The sequence below is a fragment of the Equus quagga genome, chromosome 8, assembly GCF_021613505.1.
Source record: "Equus quagga isolate Etosha38 chromosome 8, UCLA_HA_Equagga_1.0, whole genome shotgun sequence".
Lineage (NCBI taxonomy): Eukaryota > Metazoa > Chordata > Mammalia > Perissodactyla > Equidae > Equus > Equus quagga.
The window spans coordinates 126,663,073-126,684,297 of NC_060274.1; the positions used below are offsets into that span (position 1 = coordinate 126,663,073).

Genomic DNA, 21,225 nt, shown 5'->3' on the forward strand with positions numbered 1-21,225 from the left:
GAGCTTCAGTCAACAGAGAGCCATCCCAATTCTGGCACTCTACTCTCCCCAACTGCCCGCCCACTGCTGTCCGGCGGCCCCCTCGCGGCCTGGAGCCCCTGCGGTCAGCAGTCCCTGCGGGCTCTGCTCGCCTCTGCCTGCAGCCACAGCCTCCACCAGTTCCAGGAACCCAATGCTGAGCCTTCCTAGAGGCCGAGAAAGAAACCCTCAGGAGGACAAGCTTTCTTTCTTTCAAAGCCACACTGAGCAGCACCAGGGAGTAAGGTTTGCAGCTATTTTATTTACAAGTATACATTGAACACAATGAAATAAACACTGATATATCCAAGCCTAGTTAATAGTAGTGTAACAATATGTATCATTTTGATGATTACATTATTTTAAACAACAAACTACACTGAAAAATTAATGCCAATAAAATTCTTGGTCATAATATTATTAAGAAATACAATATATAAATTGAAAATATGATTGCTTAAAATTTGAAAATGGAAGTGAACTCATTTGGACAGAGTCAGAGTTTAACATAATCTGAAGGGGTAGGAGGGGACGGCGGGAAAGCGCTCTGACCCAAATGAAATCTTTCAGGTTAACAGAAGAGAAATGCAGCCGAGTCTACCGGGAAGGACGCCGGGCAGCCTGCTCCTTCAGTGGACAGGCTCTGCAGAGCTACATCACTGAGCAGGAAGACTTCCCTTGGGAAGCAGCCCCATCAATTTTCTCTGCCTCCAAAATTATCCTTCTAAAAACATCAACAGCAGTCTGAAAAACAAGGAGAAGACCAGTCAGCCTCTCGGCCCACGGGCAACCCTACTAGCCCTTCACAAGGAGGAGTCACTGTCATTTGGGGCAAGAAATCGTCTCTTAGGCCAAATGTCGGTTCCTATACTTTAAATGCAGTCATTGTGGTAGTCAAAAAATGCTCTTGTTCCCCAAAGCCTTGGAGGCCAGTGCCTAGACCCTGTCATTACCAATAACCGCCCTCCTCCCTCACCCCAAGGTCAAGCACCCACCAGACCCATCTTCCTTCTGTCTCTGGATATCCCGAATGCGACAACTCCTAACCCCACAGGGACCTGCTTCCTTGATCCGACTACATTTTCCCTGTCCCTCAGCCATGTCTTGTCCTCACTTTCCTCCCTGACCAGCACAGACTGCACAGCCCACCATCACAGTCCGTGGACTCGGACTCTCTTCTCTGCTGACTGTCCGCCTGCTGGGGTCGGCAACCTCACAGCCAACGCAGCCCAGGGAAACCCATGCTGCGCCGGGGCTCACCTGACCTCCAGGACCCTGAGTCCAAAGGGGAGCCTCGGTGCCGCCAGCAGCCCAACTCCATGTCCCTGGTCCAGAGACTCCTCCAGATGAAATTTCACACCTTCTCCTTTCGCTTCAGATTTCTAAAACCTCTCCCCTGCTCTCACACCAGCTGACAGCTGGGTTACAGTTCACCGGGAGAGCAGAAGCAGTGCTCACAAGGGAACGCCACATCCTCTGCGCACCAGACCGAGCGTCCCCTGCCTCTGGGCCCTCTACCCTGGCTCCTTCTCTCCCGCTGGCGTGAACGAAGCGCTCCTAAGCAAGCCAACACCAGCCCCAGGTCCTAGACTCTTGTCCAGCTAATCAAGGCCACTGGCTTCAGCGAGTCTCCCTCCTATTGCTGCAGTTTCAATGACTTGACAATTTTTACTCCTGAGCACTTTGTTACCAACAAAATTGACTAAACTTTACTTAGGACAGTTTACTTTAAAATAGTGGATTTTTAGTAAGTAATACAAATTACAAACAAATTATACTTGAAAACTTTTCAATAAAAAATTTGAGCAGCTCACACAGATTGGTCTCTGATCACATGACTACTGATGCTGTGTGTGTGTGTGTGTGTGTGTGTGTGTGTGTGTGTGTGTGTCCACTACATACACAAATTCTCTCTCCCCCAGTAAAACGGACACATAGTAGTAGCCTTCTAGTATGTGTGTGGATTAGAATCACTCATAGCTCTTCCAGAAGGGCCTCTTCTAAGGGACTAGAATTACTCGTTTCTTCCCACCTGACAGGGAGAAACTCCCTAGGCTCAGGACGCCCCTCACTTCCAGCACACGCAAAGACCAAATGGGCAGGAGTATGACAAGAGCCGCGACAGGGAGCTGAGAAGTACCTAGACATGCCTTTAAGGTACTGATCAGGACTGCTGCTTTCCAAGGACATCTTCATCACCGCTGGACTTACCTAGTTTGGTACAAGAATCTTTTTGCCGTAAAGGATTCATATTACGTCTGTCCAGGTATCTGTCGATCTGATAATGATGCCAGAGCAGACCGAGACAACCATCAGTTGGCTCATCTGGTCTTTGGGCTTGTCTGGCTTAAGATGTTTGAGGCTACCATACAAGACTCCTGCCTTCTTTTAGGCTTTTGGCTAATATCAGACAAATTTGCTAAATTTATCAAAACCTAAAAGAATTACACTAATTGAAATTTTTTCATTTTAACTTTAAGCCTTCGGTGGAATTCATCTTTTATCTGGGTATTCAAAAAGCCCTTTACTACCTGCTAAGGGAAACTAAAAGATTAAAGAATAAACCTACGTAGAAGCATATGAAAACCTTAAGCTAAGGGAAGTATCACACAAACTAGATAGAGAAAAGGCCTGCGTGCCAGTTCAACCAGGAGTTTAGTAACATACCTTAAGCAAACCGTACAGGTCACTCTCACCAGAGAAAGTAACCTGAGGCAACCTCGCCTTCCTAAGCAAGTCCTCTTAACGAGAGTGGAGGTGGGGTCCAAAGCCATCCACGCCTTCGAGGTGGCAGCAAGGATAACACAGTAACTGCCAGACACACATAGCACAGTAACACGCCCCCGCGCCCGCCACGAAGAGTGAGCAACACTGCTGAGGCTGACTTACAACGCCAAATAGAATGAGCGCTTTAGGACCCTCAGACCTTCACCCAGGAGAAGCAGAGTGAAGCTAGCAAACAGACCCAAAGAGAGCTTGGGGCCATTCAACTGCATTTCTCCACCTCCAATTTTTATTATGCAAATTTTCAAGCATACAGACAAATGGAAAGAACTGAACAATAATCAACCTGCCCCGCTATCTGGATTCAGCAAGTGTTAACCTCGTTGTTGTATCAGCTGGCTCACTCTCTCTGTCCATCCACCCACACACCCCATGAGAAAGTAAGCTGCATGGGGCCAGCCTGGTGGCGCAGTGGTTAAGTGCGCACGTTCCACTTCGGCGGCCCAGGGTTTGCTGGTTCGGATCCTGGGTGCGGACATGGCACCTCTTGGGAAGGCCATGCTGTGGCAGGCGTCCTACATATAAAGTAGAGGAAGATGGGTCTTCCTCAACAAAAAGAGGAGGACTGGCAGTAGTTAGCTCAGGGCTAATCTTCCTCAAAAAAAAGAAAGTAAGCTGCAGACATTATGAAACTTGGCCCCTAAATACTTTGGTTTGCATTTCCTAAGAGTAAGGATATTCTCTTCATAATCCCAGTACGATCATTGCACCTAAAAAAATTAACACTTTCCCTAATATATCCAGAGTATAATAAAATCTCCCCAACTGATCAAAAATGGCTTTTACACGAGGGTTTTTAGAACCAGATTCCAATTAAGGTTCACACACAGACTCTTAATCCAGAACAGTCTCTCCCCAAGAGCACTTTAATCTCTACTGCACTTGGGTCACGCACAAGGCCCGTGTTTGCATCCACTAGACAGCCTGAGGCAGAGGAGAGAGGACCCAATGTGGGTTAAATTTAAAACTTAATTCTCTTTCCTATACTATATAAAGTATAGAGTGATCTTAGAAAAGTCATTTTACCTCTTAACTCCTCAACTCTAAAATGAGACGTTCAACTAGATGATCTTAAGGATAGGTTAGATACCCAATCAGGGTTTGATTTCATTCAATTAAAACCACAAGTCTCTTACTCTCTTCTTTTTTTTTTTTTCCCAAAGATTTTATTTTTCCTTTTTCTCCTCAAAGCCCCCCGGTACATAGTTGTGTGTTCTTAGTTGTGGGTCCTTCTAGTTGTGGCATGTGGGACGCCGCCTCAGCACGGCTTGATGAGTGGCGCCATGTCCATGCCCAGGATTTGAACCGGTGAAACCCCAGGCTGCGAAAGCGGAGCACGCGAACTCAACCACTCGGCCACAGGGCCAGCCCCTCTTAATTCTTATGATCTGAATTCTCACCACCTGCACTCAGGAACTGAACAGATTCAGATAAATCCCTTGCTGTTTGGAACTCGGGAACCAATCACACAGATTTAATATCCCTCGTTGTCTGAACAGAGACGAAGAGGGTTGACTCTGAAGGGACGGCTGGGCTGACTGAGCACCACCAGCTACAAGAACTCTGTGCGGGACACCATGGAGGCCACGAAGGCCAACCACGCTGTCCTGGATCTTAGAGTGAATAAAGGGAGACGAGAGAAAAGAAACTATTGTTAATTTTGGCTGGGTGAATCAAGCAGCGGGGGTCACTGAGAAGGGGAAATTTAAGAGAACCTTGAGGGCTAGGGGTCTTAGTAATGGGAAGGAGTGGCAGAACGGGGAACGAGGAGCACCAGGCTGACTGTGCGCTAGCTCTCCTCACCCCGAACAAGCCAGCCGTTCACCCTCACTGAGCTGTTGCCTCACAGTAATGAAAACCGATCAATCTTTTGATTGATTTGAGGATCAAACAACATAACATGTTGAAAATACGTTAAAAACTAGAAAACACCATATGAATTTAAGTACTTAATTAGAGAAAGGCTATTTTAAGCCAGAGAAGAACATGAGTAAAGGCGAGGCATTTTCAAAGTGCCCACTGTGTTTAAGGAAGTGGCAGTAGTTTGGCGCGATTGTGAAGTACAGGATGTAGTGAGAGAAGAAACGAGAAAAGCGCAAGTCATCACTGCACTCAATATCATGCTAAAGGCTTCGAGCCTTGTTCTGCAGACAATGGGCAACTCACTGACAGTCTGAGTAGAGGGTGACATCATCCGAGCCGTAGCTTTAGAAAGTTAATGGCAGCCAAGAGAAGTGTACTGGGGAGGAAACGGAGGCTGGAGACGAGCTTGGATGCTACGGGTCTAAACTCAAGCCATGGAAGGAAAAGGAAAGAGGAGCTACGGAAGCCTTCTGAAGTGGAAGTGACATCCTTCCTGGCACAGGCCTTGAAAGGAATATTTGCAGGACTGAAATTGGTAATAAATGCCTGTAAAATCGTTCTTAATAGTTTTTATGTTAAAAACAACACATATATCTAACTCAGTTTCTCTTACAGAAAAAAGCGGGGAGGTGCAGACAGAAAATTATCGCCACGGTAATTTAAGATCATTCTTGCTTCTTTCCTGTGTCTGGACTTATTTCTGTATCCGTCTTTAATATAAAACAAAAATAACAATATATGTTCATAAAGGTAGTATTTCCTTTACTATTAACTTCTGTTTATCTCACAAATATTCTAGGTCCCATCCTAAGTAGAACACTGACTGAATTAAAACATAAATACAATCTTCCTAAAGCAATGCAAAGACTAACATTAGAAATGGTGGAAGGATAAAGATTAACCAGGAGTGATAGGAGGTGAAACGCTGATTAAGAGGAACACATGCCTATGACTGACGGAAGGCAGGCTGAAGAGTTTTAAAGAATAAGTACCTGATTTTCTTTAGCAGAAGATTCCAAAAAAGCTGCATTCCAAGATTCCGCTAATGCTTTCCCTTCTTCATAACTGATCACCCTAAAGGAAAAATAAAATTCTAAATAAAGTACTTTTCTCTGTATTATATAAAACATCTATAATTGATTTATGAAACAGGCTCCACTTTTATCAATTTTTCCCTTACGAAGCAGAAGCAAGCTCTGCTCAGTATTACCATCCACTATGCAACACAGAGGAGCATCTTAACTACGCCCGACTTGGGGAATAGAACACACACTGCCTATGGGGTTACCCATGCTCCAGCAAGCTCTTACAGTTCAGAGAATATAACTGTATTTCCTAGTACTCCAGTATCTGTAACAATAGACTATTTTACACCTAGGTTGTAAGCACCCAAGGACAGGGGCAATTCTGAAGGGGCCACAGTCCAATTCTGTTGTGCACAGGCTGCAGGCATTCAGCCAGCAAGTGCCTTCCTCTCTAGACATCATGGGGATAGGCCTTGCCCACCTGGTTCATCACTCTAACCCTAACCTCAGTCCTCAAAAAAACGATTTGTTGAGTAAATGAGTGTTACTGTTGTCTTTTTACAGTCTGCTTTACGCAAAATGGTAGAAGAATCTAAAGATAATTTTCTACAGTATTTGCTCGCTCTTTTCTACAGGAAACATTTATCAACATATGTGGGATTTATACTGCAGTTTTATTTCTCCTATGTACAATCACTGCCACATTCCTGAACACAGAAACACAGATATGCTACAGCTAAAAATATTCTTGCTGTAAGAACAGTAATTAAAAATGGAACTTCAGTGACTAAATCATCTTAGCCTTGATTTTATAAATCAGTCATTATTTAGAAGCTACATACCTTTCCATATGTAGGTCTTTCTTATTCCCAACCAACATAATAGGTATTCTATTAATATGAGGAGAAAAAAGGAAGTAAAGTAGTCAGTGTGGAGTTTACTGTCCAGGAGCTACTATTACAACAGACGTATCTACCGAGATAAAGTACGGCTACTTACTGCACTTTCCCCACCATATCCAACAATTTGCCATGGATAACTTTAATCACTTCAAAACTACAAAACAAAAGCATGAAATCAGATATCCATTTTAGTGTTGATGTTTTTAGATGTTTATAGTGGGAAAAATATAAAATGTCACAGAGTCACCATTTTAACATAAAATAAACTGAACACAAGGAATTGCTCTATTTTTTCCCACCAATCTTTTTCACATGAGCATTATCTGACACTCAGTAATCCTTACTGAGAGTATTCAAAACGAAATAGGTAAGGTATTTAAATAGGAAAGCCTAACACTGGGCTGACAAACCATATAAACACAAATTCTAACCTCTGAATAAACATGTGTAGAACATTCCTTAGCTAGAGGGCCCCAGCAGTCAGCCCGTGTTCCACATTAATATGGTGAAAACACACAAAAAGCAAATCAATTTATGTATTTCTCATCCCGATTAGTAGAAAGCTCAGATCGTGTTCAATCATTATCTATCTAGGCAGCTTCAAGTAAGAAATACGGAGTTTTTATTCCATGAGTGTAAGAGAACATCTATCAGGGTAATTTTTCCCCATAACTACCTGTTTGCTCCACAAGACCACCACTAAAAAACATTTAGCCTAATAACCAAGTCTAACTGTTACTAACACCAATTCCAGCCTAACCCTTTAAAAGGAGCACGTGGCAGGAGTGAGGCTCACCTTTTGATTGATGTAACAGAATACACAAGAATATAACCATTAATATCTATGGAGTATGTCTGAGGAAAGATGGAATATTCATCCTGTGGAAGAAAAAATAATAACAGTTGAGTAAACTCTTCATATATCATAACAAGCAATCTTTACCCAAGGTTTTTCACATAGCACCTGGTCAAAGAAATCAAAGTAAACAAAAAGTGGGTTACAATATCATTCTAGAAACATAGCCTACAAACTTAAGATTTATGTAAGACTGGCTGAGGGGTGATAATGTGCTATAAAGCCAATATTTAAAAATGACTGGCTATTTTAAGACTTTTGGGAGACATTCCTGGGAGAAGAGAATGGAATGAATGGAAAGGTGACCGGCTCTGTGATCCTGTATCAAGGGGAAAGCACTACTACGTTTCTTTTATGGATGCAAAGTCCACAATGTCTTAAGACTTCACAGGAAATTCACAAGTGCTACTGGTTTATTCCATTAATCTGCATTTTCATATTCGAAATGTCATATTATCACTTGACCTATTTTCTGCACGTGAGTCACAACGGCCTGAGCACCAGTCTACTGGTCGTCAGTAGGCTGCCACCGGCACTTGAGAGAGAGGAAGGGGAGAGAAGAGAATCAAAACACTAGGCTTGATCAGTGTACTCAGACTTCTGAGGATCAAATGAGTTATTTAATGAGCAACTTTAGGGATTAAAAACAAAGGTACACATTATGCAACAGCGTATAGCTACTACTCAGTTTTATAAAGCTTTACAAAACTCTGCTTTAGATACAGAATTATTAAAGCATAGGAAAGGTTCTAAGGTCAATGTAGTTTTCATTAGCACATGCCACTGTCCGGAACAAACATTTCATTCTCAGTTGAAATACAATTGTCAATATACTACATATCCCAAGCACTAGAGAAAAATAATGGCAATCACCATTATATCAAGTAACTGTCTCTGTTAACTTTGTAATTCCATGGTATGGTAACAACTAATGTTCACAAGGCCCTGAATTACTACCCTATGGCAAAAAACCGTAAAAAAAAAAAAAAATCAAAGAAAAATTAACTTTTACTGTAAACTCTCTGATATCATAAACAGTAGTCACTAATCAGAAAGCAGCGCTTCTGCATCACAGAGCTTACTACACACGCTAAATAAAACTGTTTTCATTATTAGTACAACTTTCATTACGTCAAATTCATTTTAGTGTTGATTTATGAAAACAAATTGTTAACAGAATGACAGATTTTTTCACCCAGATTAAAAAAAAAAATTCCTGGGGCCGGCCCGGTGGTGCAGCAGTTATGTTCACACGTTCTGCTTCGGCAGCCCGGGGTTCACCAGTTTGGATCCCGGGTGCCGACCTATGCACCGCTTGTCAAGCTGTGCTGTGGCAGGCATCCCACATATAAAATAGGGCAAGATGGGCACAGATGTTAGCTCAGGGCCAGTCTTCCTCAGCAAAAAGAGGAGACTGGCAGCAGATGTTAGCTCAGGGCTAGCCTTCCTCCAAAAAAAATCCAAATGATTTTAAGTCACCAGCAGATCCAAAGTTCAAATTACTTTTTCCCTGAAAGGAAGATGTGGAAATAAAGAACAGAATAAGCATATTCTAGAAGCATGGTGCAAAAAACCTAGTTAGAAAGCAGAATGAAGGAAAAAGACCGCCCACTATAACAGCAACCAAAAACGACAAAATTCCTATAAATAAACTTAAGAAAATAAAAGTGCACGATCCATCTGAAGAAAACCTTAAAATACTCCCAAGAAATAAAAGACTTAAATACATGGAAGAGTGTGCCACGGTCTTCAGCAAGAATATGCAGAATCATAAGGCTATCCATTGATCGATCCTAAATTAATATATAATTGTAACATGATCCTGATAAAAAGTATACTTTCTGAGAAAGAATAGCAATTTCAGAGGCAACTGGGTGGAACCCATAAAGCTATGGCAATCAAAATAGTACAGCACCGGCTCATGAATGGAGCAAACCAGAAAATCTATACAGACCCAAATAAATATGGGAATTAGGTACATGATAATACTGACACTTCAAATCAGTAAGTATAAAAAGTAACCCTCAACAAAATGTATAGGGAACAAATGCAGAGCCATCTGGGGCTAAGTTGGATCTCTAACTCACACCTCAGCAAAAATGTATTCCAGAGGAATCAAAGATTTAAAGATGAAAATTGAAACTATGTGCATAGTAGATGGGAGAATTTTTTAAAAATAGTATCAGTTAAAAAGAGATTAAGTAAATTCAACCAAATGAAAAAGTTCTTTACGGCTGAAAACCTTTCAAAAACGATAAACCAATGACAAATTGAAAGCAAACAATACCTTGCAGCTCAGATCATATACAAAATACTAATTTTCTTCACATATTAAAAGATCTCTCAAATCAATAAGCAAAGACCAACAACTCAATAGAAAAAGGGAAAAGTACATGAATAGACAGGATAAATCACAGAAAAAGAATTATGAATGTCCTCAAACATAGGAAAATATGATCAAACTCCTTCATAAGAAGAAATACACTTATTAAAATGATACTGGGACTATTTTTCACCCAGCAGATTGGCAAATACCAAGAAATGTGGACGGATGGCAGTTAGACTGTTGGTGATGAACACAATGTAGTCTAAACAGCAGCTGAAATATAATGATGCACACCTGAACTTCCTATGTTATAAACCATTGTGACTTCAAAAAAAAAAAGGTTTTCAAACACACAAAAAAGCTGGTTACACATTATGTTGGCGAGTGTGTAGGGGAACAGGCACTCCCATTCCCAGCTGGTGAGAGTGTGAACTGTGACCCTGGCTCCAGCATCCACCATGCAGATTTTCTTACATACATGCCATCTGTCTAAAATGACTAAGATACTGATGCAGCGCTGTTGGTGGTAGCAAGACCGGAAACCCCCTAATTGTTGATCGATGGTTAAATTATGATATATCCAAACAATGGGATGGTATGCAGCCATAGGGAGAAAAAAGAGGCTGCAGGTACTGATGTGGAATAATCTCCAAGATGGAAATATAGAGATACATTACTTTTTGTGTTAAAAAGAAAAGAATAAAACTACATTGCATGTTCATGTAGAAAGTATCTTGGAACCGCATCCTAGAGCTCGGCAACAAGGGCTGCTGTCGGGGGGACCTGGGGCAGCCAGCGTGGAGAAGACTTACAGTTCACTACTTACCTTTTGTGCTAGTTTACTTCTGTAACAAGTGCACTTAGTACTGTTTTCTAGAAATAAGCTTAAGTAATACTTGTTTTTTTTTAAAGGGAAATTTGACATTATAAAATTGACCATCACTGACTCTACTTAAATTAGGCCCAAATATAATATTTCATTCAAACTAAAAATAATCAACTTGTATTTAACTATGCTCACCATCATCTCTAGCTGGGCACTTAAATCAGCTATAATATAAGCTCCTAAGCAAACAGTACTTGCTATCATATATTGCTATACAGCAAGTTCTTATGTGCAATTTTACTCCCAAAATGTGTAAGTTAGTGAACAAATTTACTATATACAGCTTTCAAAGAATCTGTCCTTTAATCACCTTCCCCTAGTACTAGCAGTCTTAACCCCACACCCAGCCCACATGAATTCAATTTAAAAACCGCTCTTGGAGCAGTAAATGCTACGTGCCGTCTCATCCAGTTTCTACAGAGTGAGGGTAGAACCACAGCAGGAGGAAAGGCCTGTGTCACACCATCATGGATGGCAAATACTAGCATAACTTTTTATTTTATGATCTCTCAGCTCTGGATGTAGCTTTTAACAACTATTAGCTGCAATGAAAACAACTTATTCAAAGTAGCTAAATTTGGATATACTTTGTGCAAAAATTCTCTAAATATTCTTATTTGGCAGTAACAGAACCCAAAGGAGCAAGGCAAGCAGAGCTGGTAACTGACCTTGCTCCTGCCATCCCTCACACCGTAAGCTCACTCCCTGAGATCTCTGATCCTTTTGGGGTCATTCTTTGTATCACTCTATCATTAAAACATTTAAAGACGTGAGATGCCCAAGTGTGCCTTTATGTTTTAGAGTAAAACATAACCTCAGAGGAATATATCTTTTATTTTGATAAGGAGAGTCAACATAAAGAAATTTTCTCTCCAGAGAAACGTTTTCAAGGACAGCTCTCCTCCAAGTATTAAGACACCTGCACGACACCCACTCACACTGTCAGCATCGAGTGAGTGTGGCCTCTAGGCACCGCTCTAGCCTCAGCAGCATCAAAGAGCTACAAATAAGGATCAAATCTTCTGTAAGCTCATAAATCGACTCTAAAGCATACAACAATCCTGTGAAGGTAGGTACCACAATTATCGCCAGTTTACAGATGAAGATCTGAGGCACAGAATGGTTCATGACTTTCTCAAGGTCACTTGGTTAGTAAGAAGAGCCAGGATTCAAACACAGGCAGCAGGACTGCAGAGGCCATACTCCAACTATGACATCTTGGTTCTCCTTCTGGTCCACTTTAAATGTATTTCTAGAGTAACATTACATGGAAGTGATTTACCAATTTACATCCTTACCCGCACTTTCCATGAGCTTCATGAAAATTCAAAACAGAGATATAAGGGCAAACTGAAATATTGATAACGTCACAGTCCCACCATAAATGGTGTGTGGTCATATTTCTCTGCCTAGAACACTCTCAGTTTATACCTGCTGTCTCAGTGAATCAATATACTGAGTGCCCCCTCCACTCTTAAAAATGTCTTATTTTAGGTAATAAATTACATAGTCGCCATAACTATAAAAGAAGAATACAAACCCTAAGAATGCAACGCAAGGTCCCATCCCAGAGGCTCCTCTACACTAATTTCTCAGAGAAGCTAGGTCCTCTATGCCATCACTCTCTCACGGAGACTTCTACTGCTCTCCTTGTTCCAATAAGCTGCAAACTCCCATTACACCATGGACAGGTTCCCTGTAGAGTAAAAGCCTAGGAGGACTCTGCTCTAAGAAAACCATCATGAGGCCTGATGACGAAGGCTTATTATATCCACCACCAGGTGGGAGTGTATATGGTCAGTGAGAGTTATGTTCCATCTTTGTGACATACACATTTGATTTATTTTATTTGAAGCTTCCAGAATAGAAACTCCAGGGTTTCTCCAGTGCTGAAACAACTTAACACAGCTACATTCTTGCTTCACTATAGGGTTACACTTTCCCTCCACGCTCACTTCAAAACATAAAGCAGAGGGAGCTCATTCCAAACCCTTGAGAGAGGCCACATCATTCCGGTCTATCCCAATCTCCCCAGGTTCCAGGAAAAAAGCCTCCATTTAACGTGGCAGACTAGATTATACTACATTCGCCCTCCTCTTAGTCTGATCCTTTGTTGAGCATAAGACGCAAGGTGAGGAGTTAGACGTTCCAGCTTCTTTGCACTCCCCATCCTCCAGTGAACTGCAATAGATGCAGCCTAACAGAATGGTTCCTAGTAAAAGCTGGGCTGGCTGCCATGGTGACAGGGAAGTTAAGCTGTCAAAGGATTTTCTTTGTTCCCTTCAAGTTCTCTCAATTTCTTTCATCCTTTGATTCCAGTCAATTCCCCTAGAGACCCATTACCCACATCGCTGCTACATTAACCTGTGAATATCTTTTTTGGGGGTTACTTAAGCTCTGGCAATTACTGACTGTCTAGCAAATCAAATTGACACTTCTTACTCTAGCAATCATATAACCATGTATAAACAAGGTCATTTCTGCCCTAAATCTTTCTCCTGCCTTTTCCCTAGAAAAGATTTACTTTTGCTCTTAATGTAGGAGAATATATATTACAAATAGAGGAAGAGCATTAATATGATTCCCTGTACAGAATTAAGTTTAGAAAACAGGAAACCACTATCCCTGTCATAAACATAAACTTTCACAATTTTTTTTTTAAAGATTTTTAATTTTTCCTTTTTCTCCCCAAAGCCCGGCGGTACACAGTTGTGTATTTTAGTTGTAGGTGCTTCTAGTTGTGGCATGTGGGACGCCCCCTCAGCATGGCCTGATGAGTGGTGCCATGTTTGCACCCAGGATTTGAACCGGTGAAACCCTGGGTCACCGAAGCCGAGCACGTGAACTTAACCACTCGGCCATGGGGCTGGCCCCAACACAACATTATGAATATATTTAAAACAACTCTACAGCAGAAAACAAGTTAATTATTTGAAAAACTGCCATGAAAGTCTTACAAGGACAAAGCAAACAGCCTATTAATATTCCATCCTACACAAATCACAAGGGGTTTTCCTGGTGTTGCTGTTGTGTGTAAGCATCAATGCCAGGGCCAGGACTGTCAGAGACGCTGTACGAGATTCTGATACAGGAGATACTTACTTGCCCAGCTGTGTCTACAAGTTGAAGATGATATTCTTGTCCATTCACTGTGATCAATTTTGTGAAAGCTACAGAGAAAAAGGGAATTAAATACCAGTTAGCTAAAAAAATTAACCTTAGATCACTTAAAGCTTGAACAATGACAACCAATTAAGCAGAGTCCCTAATAATCTCATAAAAAGGTCCCACCAAACAAAAAAGAAGAAATCTCTAGTTTACAGATTCTTCCCTACTTCCACAATTTAACTAAGAAACACTGGCTGGCTGACTAAAATCAAGGTTGGGTAAACCCTGAATCTTTTTCAAAGAAAGTGAAATTAGGCACCAATTCATATCCTATAAAAGTAATCTGAATGTTTCATCTGCTGATAGTTCTTTCTCTTGTGCAAAGTGAAATATAATACAGAAAGCTTGAGGTCTAGAAGGAACCAAAATGCACAAAAATTTTCATTAATTTATAGGAATTCTAGTTTCAGAGCACAAAAAGCTAGTATTAATTCAAGTACTAAGAACTTTCAGTATGTAAAAAAATTAACAATTTTATTGATGGATAAAACAGCAATGGAACAGATGTTCTGTGTGAAGCCATCATTCCCACTTAGCTTAAGGATCCAAGAAATTTGTGAAAAAAAGAAAAAAAAAACCAGACTCAAATAACTTCCGGAAAAGTCAATTCAGAATTCTAAAGAAAAAGACTTCTAACAGACATAGACAAAAGAGGAGAGAACTACTAATAGTAATGGAATATTAAAAAGTAACCACCTGGAACCCTGACAACTACACAGAACAGATTTCTTCTGCATACTCGGTCCCAGCCATCTCGATTCACGATGACTCCTCAGACCTGGCCAGCCATTCGACTTGATGACAGCCAGGCAGCAGAACCCATCCCTTGCACAGTGGAGAGAAGACCCACTTGTGCCCACTTGGTCCCACTGCCCAAAGAGAAGGCAAAAACAGACAGAGGAAATGATGAGGGAAAACTCTAAGTGACAAGGAGGACAGAGAGGGGATCTTATCTGAATGTTGAGCCCCACAGGGAGAGAAAGGACGGGTGAAAGAGAAGCAGTCATCAAAGAGAATCATACCAGCACCACACTCTCCTAATGCCAGCAGGGGTGCTGGAGTCAGGCGAATACAAATTAGACCAGACCACTCAGGCCATCTGCCACACTTTCTATCATTCTTGTGCTCTTTCTGGAAATTATCACTTTAAGGAAAAGTTAAACCAGATGAAAACTGAATCAGAATATTTCAAGATAGCAAGTACCCAATAAAACCTATTTTATCAATTCTAAGAAAAAATTCTATCGTATTTTTTTTCACATTGTAACCTCTCTGATCTTGGGATGCATCTTGCACCAACTGTGCTTTTTGATCACCGTCAGCCAGGGGGCAGTCAGGACGTTCCTGTGGGAAAACCTGCCACTGACACCTTAGGAAAGATCAAAAAGTGCATTTTAGATTTGATGAAAATTATGTAAGAAACATTGGTGAGCAATAATGCCAGTAAGGTTCAATTAGAACTAAGTAATTGTGGTTATGAAGTATAATGTAATTATTACGAAAAGATTATTGAGATAAAATGTCATTCATTCATCCAAGAACTATTTCTTGAGAGCCTAATATCACCACCTAGCACTGTTCCAGGTGCTCAAGATACTGCTGCAGTCCCTGACGTCAGTGAACTTACAGCCCGGTAACGGAAAGAAGACGCATTCAGACAGACACACACACACTGTCAGGTATCTTCTCTGGGAGAAGCATCGAGGCAGAGGGTAAACATTAAGTGAAAAAGCTCAGTGAGAAAAAGCAAGAAAGTCAATGCAGCTGCGGCAGAGAGAGAACGGGGGTAGGTAATCAGGTTGGGGAGGAGACACGTCTTACAGGACATGGTAAGTTACTCAGATTTTTATTCTGAATGTGATGGGAAACAAAGGGTTTTGACCAGGGGAGTAACCTGATCTGATTCATATTCTAAAAAGATCACTCTGGCTAGGCCATAAATAATAGAAATGGGCCAAAACGGATAAGGGACATTCGTGGGAGCCCACGATATAGTGGCTATTTGGACTATCACGACCTGAAGAAGATGACGGTGACCTGGACTAGAGGGGCAGAGATGGAGGTGTGAGACACGGTGGAATTCTGGGTGTATTTCAAAGGTAGACCCAAAAAGATTTTCTGATTGACTGGAAGTAGGGTGTGAAGAACGGAGAACTGGACGACTCCATCATTTCTGACTTGCGCAACCAGATGCATGAGTTGCCATTTACCACCACAGGAAAGGAGCACTGGGGACGGAGAGGAAGGGAACTGAGAGCTGGGTTTAGATGTATGCCGTCCGGGAGCCTATTAAATACTAAAAGAGAAATAAAGTCAGCTGAATAAAAAAGCCCAGAGTTCAGGGGAGAAGCAGGGGCTGGGGTACCAGGAGACAAGCAAATTCCTGAAGAGAGAACACCACTAGAGAGCAAGTGCAGAGAAAGCCTGAGCCTGCGGTCGAAGCCCAGGGCACCTACACTGCCAGGTCAGAAAATGAAGACGATGAAGGCAAGGAGACCGGCGAGGTGCTGGCCAGTGAGGTTAGAGTAAAAAGGCAGGAGATGTAATTGTACATAAGATATAAAAGAAAGAAAATAGGAATACACGTTTTCGTATATCCTTGCACATAAAATGAATCTAACTCCTCCTATACACAGCAGTAATATGAAACTGAAGACCTTCCATCTGTCATGGGAAAAGTGCCTCTTCTTGTTACTAGAAAAAAGAAGTGTAATAAGAGCTATGTCTGTGAGTCCCAGAGACAAGGAACAAATGTGGCTCCCCTGCGCTCACAAGCTCACGTAGAAACGGAACCCTGGCCTTCTCCTACCGCTTTCCTTGAAGCCTCTTCTTCTCTTTCACAATCACTGGAGAAATCAATCTAATTTCCAACCTAAAATCCTGAAATTACTCTGAGCAGACTACTAGTTATTAGTGCAACCTACTAACAAGCAAAGTAATACAGATTTCCAAAATCTGGCATTCACAAAGTCAGATTTGTGTTACTAAACTGTTACTGAGAACATCTAATCCATACCCTACGGAGAAGTCCACCCACCAGGCCACGCTGGATAATGCCGCAAAATTCCTATCAGAGTGTCCCAGTTTTCTGCGAGGAGCTTTATTAATTTGTCCACAGTACTGAGATGGCAGAAGGTGTAAACTGCCGCTATTCTTCTTTTCAATTATAAACTACCACTGGTTAAACTTCATCAGATCAAGTTTGTATTGAGTAGCTAGATCAACACTACAGCAGATAAGAAAGCACATCCGTACAAGCAGTACTTTTGGTCTAAAAATTTCCCCAAACTAGAAAATACATAGTTTTATTCTTCCATAACCCTATTTTTCATATTTTTTATTTCATTTTATTTTTTGGGGGGAAGATTAGCCCTGAGCTAACATCTGCTGCCAATTCTCCTCTTTTTGCTGAGGAAGACTGGCCCTGAGCTAACATCTGTGCCCATCTTCCTCTACTTTATATGTGGGATGCCTACCACAGCATGGCTTGCCAAGGGGTGCCACGTCTGCACCCGGGATCCGAACCGGCAAACCTCAGGCCGCCAAAGCGGAACATGCACACTTAACAGCGGCGCCACTGGGCCGGCCCCAATATAGCCCTATTTTAAAACACGACACAGTCGCAGAATTTTTGCTTTTGCAGTGATACTTCACAGAGATGTGTCACCAGTGAATGTCTGCTACATATAAACAACCTGTTCTATATTATAATGTGTAAAAGAACTACTGGGTTATTTCCTGGGGCTGGCCCCGTGGCTGAGTGGTTAAGTTCGCGCACTCCGCTGCAGGCGGCCCAGTGTTTCCTCGGTTCGAATCCTGGGCGTGGACACGGCACTGCTCATCAGACCACGCTGAGGCGGCATCCCACATGCTACAACTAGAAGGACCCACAACTAAGAATATACAACTATGTACCGGGGGGCTTTGGGGAGAAAAAGGAAAAAATAAAATCTTAAAAAAGAACTACTGGGTTATTTCCTGATTTACAGAGTACTGTGTTTTTCAAAGCCATCAAATCATCCATCATTTATGTTGCTAGCCACAAGTTCATGATTGGTTCCATTTCTCTCTAATTCCCTGCTATCACTCAACAATGTTTTCCTACTAAAAAGCGGGAAAGGGTAGAGCAAGGGTTTCAGCCTTGTGGTAGACCGTCAGAGCATGGTAAAAAGAATTGGTGTCTGAATACTCCTCATGAAAGGATTCACATAATCTGACATTCATTTCCGCTATTGCCTAGAGACTTTAATACTTTGAAATTATTTTTGAGATGAAAAAGAAATCTTTATTATTAAACACTATTAGATAGGAAAATATTAAAAGCACGATTAAAGATGATGCTGACAGCCTTTAAGGTAGGGTCATATCATTCTGTTTCTCAGATAACATCAAGTTAAGAAAGTTGGGCTTTCACCTGATCCAATATTCATATATAGAGAAAACGTATTTATATACAACACTATGGCTTTCCTTACAACTCAATTTTTTTTTTTTAAAGATTGGCACCTGAGCTAACAACTGTTGCCAATCTTTTTTTTTTTCCCCTGCTTTTTCTCCCCAAATCCCCCCAGCACATAGCTGTATATATTTTAATTGTGGGTCCTTCTAGTTGTGGCATGTGGGACGCTGCCTCAACGTGGCCTGACGAGCGGTGCCATGTCTGTGCCCAGGATCCGAACCAGGGAAACCCTGGGCCGCCGATGTGGAGCATGCAAACTTAACCACTCGGCCATAGGGCTGGCCCCAATGACTCAATTTTAAATGGCACAAAGATACACACTTACAAAAACTGCTTTTATGAGCAGGGTTTACAATGAAAACTATCTTCTATCATTAATAAAATTCCCAAACAAGCCTTATCTCTTAGGATACAAAATTCGAAATTGCTATGTATACCAAATATTAAGGCCAAGATCACACTTTCCTTATGTTCTTATTCCACTGGTGAGACAACCAAACTTGTTCACCTAGCATTCAAATTAATCTGCTCCTCACATGGGCATACTATTCTGTAAGTGACAGCTTCACAAGTCAACTCAGGATGTCGTCAGGACTCTTCCTTCCCGATACCAGCAGAGGTTAATTTCAAACATGGGTTCTCCGAGAGTTGGTTTAGCAACCAACCAGTTTCCTTCCCTGCCACCAGCATAGTGGGACACAAAGGACAGATGAATATTTTAAGCCAGAGGTAGACAAACTTTTCCTGTAAAGGGCCAGACAGTAAATATTTTAGGCTGTGTGGGCCTTATGGTCTCTGTTGCAACTATTCCATAACTCTGCTAGTGCAGAGAAAAAGCTGCCATAGACAATATGTAAATGAATGAGCATGGCTTTTGTTCTGATTAAACTTTATTTATGGATGTTGAAATGTGAATTTCATATAACTTTCACATGTCATCTTCTTTTTACTTTTTCCAAATATTAATTAAAAATCATTGTTAGGGGGCCAGCCCAGTGGTGCAGCAGTTAAGTTCACATGTTCCACTTTGGTGGCCTGGGGTTTGCCGGTTTGGATCTTGGGTGCGGACCTATGCAACCGTCTGTCAAGCCATGCTGTGGCAGGCGTCTCACGTATAAAGCAGAGGAAGACGGGCACGGATGTTAGCTCAGGGCCAGTCTTCCTCAGCAAAAAGAGGAGAATTGGCAGCAGATGTTAGCTCAGGGCTAATCTTCCTTAAAAAAAAGAAAACCATCCTTAGCTTGTGGGCTGTAAGAAAGGAAGTGGGTCTTTTTGCCTGTGGGCAGTAGTCTGTTAACCCCCCTGTTACAAGTCTCTCTTTAAGATTCTCTTGCAAACTTTGGGCAGATGAAGTTTATCAATCTAGTTGTTAACTGGGCTGTTAAGTCAGCTTTATATCTAATATGCCAATCAGGTTTTGATGAGTGCCATGTTTAAATCTGTATGTTCCTGGTGACAAATCCTAGGCAAGTCCTGGTGTCAAGAATGTGAGACTGGTTCCAGGGCTACCTAGGGTTCTAAGATGGTATAAAACATGACCAGCTTCCAACAAACCACGTTCCCTGGATGGAAGTGTTTCAGATTCTCTTCTGTGATCCCTAGAATCAAGACTTGTCTTATGGTCCTGGGAACCTTCAGGAAGATGACAAAACTGTGGATCAAAATTGGACAAGGTTAAGGTTGTGGCTGGTTTGCTCTTCGGTGCTTCTTTCTGCACACAGCCTGAAATGCCAACAGGCTTTGGAGCCAACTTTGTTTTAATGCTGCACCTGCTCTCTCCAATCCCAGAATAGCTCATTTCCCACAGCCTTCTTTCAAGTCTTTAGGACTGGAAGGGGTTGGGGGGGGCTGGTGCTTCTACAAGAGTAAGGTACAAAGGATGTGAAGTGTTCTCATCCTTCTTCTTTTCAAGCTTGGAATCTCTAAAAAGGGCTACTGTTGAGAGGAAGGAAGAAAAAAGACTGTATTCTCTGTTCTGTTTTCCTAAAGCAGAGTCTGGAATATGAGGTTCCCTCGTAGGACTGATTCCTATGGAACTGAATAACAGCTTCTAGATGGCGGGATCCAGACACTGAATAAAAAATCACTCAGTATACAGTGGGTAAAGCATTTGGAAGCTTTTCTTGGACCCTGGTTGCAGACCTATAGGTTCACCGAATACTTCCTGCAATCACAGCTCCAGGAATACACAATGGCTGTTTGTATGCAGAGGCAGGCTTCTCAGTTTATAAAGCCTTGAAAACAATACTTACTGTTTTCTATGGTTGGATCGTAGGAGTCAACAAATTGGCCTTCAACAAACTGAATCGTCAACGAGGATTTCCCTATAAAAGAGAGCAAGAGCTCAGTATGTATTGGCGTATTAAGGTAAAAGATTTTAATTCTGCCATTTTACCAAAAAAACCCACTCAAACAGATGAAGAAACTGAAGGTACTGGGACCAGAAAACATTCCTTTAACTAGCATTTGGGTAATTTCAAAAAAAGGAAATACATTTCATTAATTTGCTTTATATGAGAGGAATTTAAGCATTCAAACTATTACGATTAAACACTTGTGACATTAACAAATATTCCTAACCGACAAGCACATCACATATTCCATGAGGTAAACAAACTCTTAAGTAAGATCTAAGCTAACCTAATTTCCTCTGGTGTCCTTGAAATCTGGCTAATAACGTTAATATGGAAATTAATAAAACATGATTAGTTTCTTTGGGCTCTTTCACATATAGCTGTTAGAAGTGTCACCAAGTACAGCTTTTAAAAAGGGTAATCTGAAAATATGTAACAAAAACCTTTCTTTCAAAAACCCCTATCCTGTCTCAATCATTCAGCATCAAAGGCCTAGCACTGTCTGGTGCACAGAAGACAATTAAGAAATGTGTGGATTTCACAAAATCACCAGTAATAATTGGACTTGTATGTTAACAAATCAA

General features: G+C 41.5%; 1 protein-coding gene across 2 annotated transcripts in view; it reads right to left on the minus strand.

Moving 5' to 3' along the window:
* Positions 1-260: 260 nt before the first annotated feature.
* The window catches only part of RHEB (Ras homolog, mTORC1 binding), a 44,937-nt gene continuing 23,972 nt past the window's right edge, over positions 261-21,225 (minus strand). For both annotated transcript variants that reach the window (XM_046669602.1, XM_046669603.1), the window contains exons 2-8: positions 20,540-20,611; positions 13,763-13,830; positions 7,389-7,471; positions 6,690-6,746; positions 6,533-6,580; positions 5,658-5,739; positions 261-762 (exon numbers count right to left, since the gene is read on the minus strand). In XM_046669602.1, coding sequence (XP_046525558.1) covers positions 670-762; positions 5,658-5,739; positions 6,533-6,580; positions 6,690-6,746; positions 7,389-7,471; positions 13,763-13,830; positions 20,540-20,611 — 503 coding nt within the window. In that variant the 3' untranslated portion in view covers positions 261-669. The remainder of the gene's footprint in view (positions 763-5,657; positions 5,740-6,532; positions 6,581-6,689; positions 6,747-7,388; positions 7,472-13,762; positions 13,831-20,539; positions 20,612-21,225) is intronic.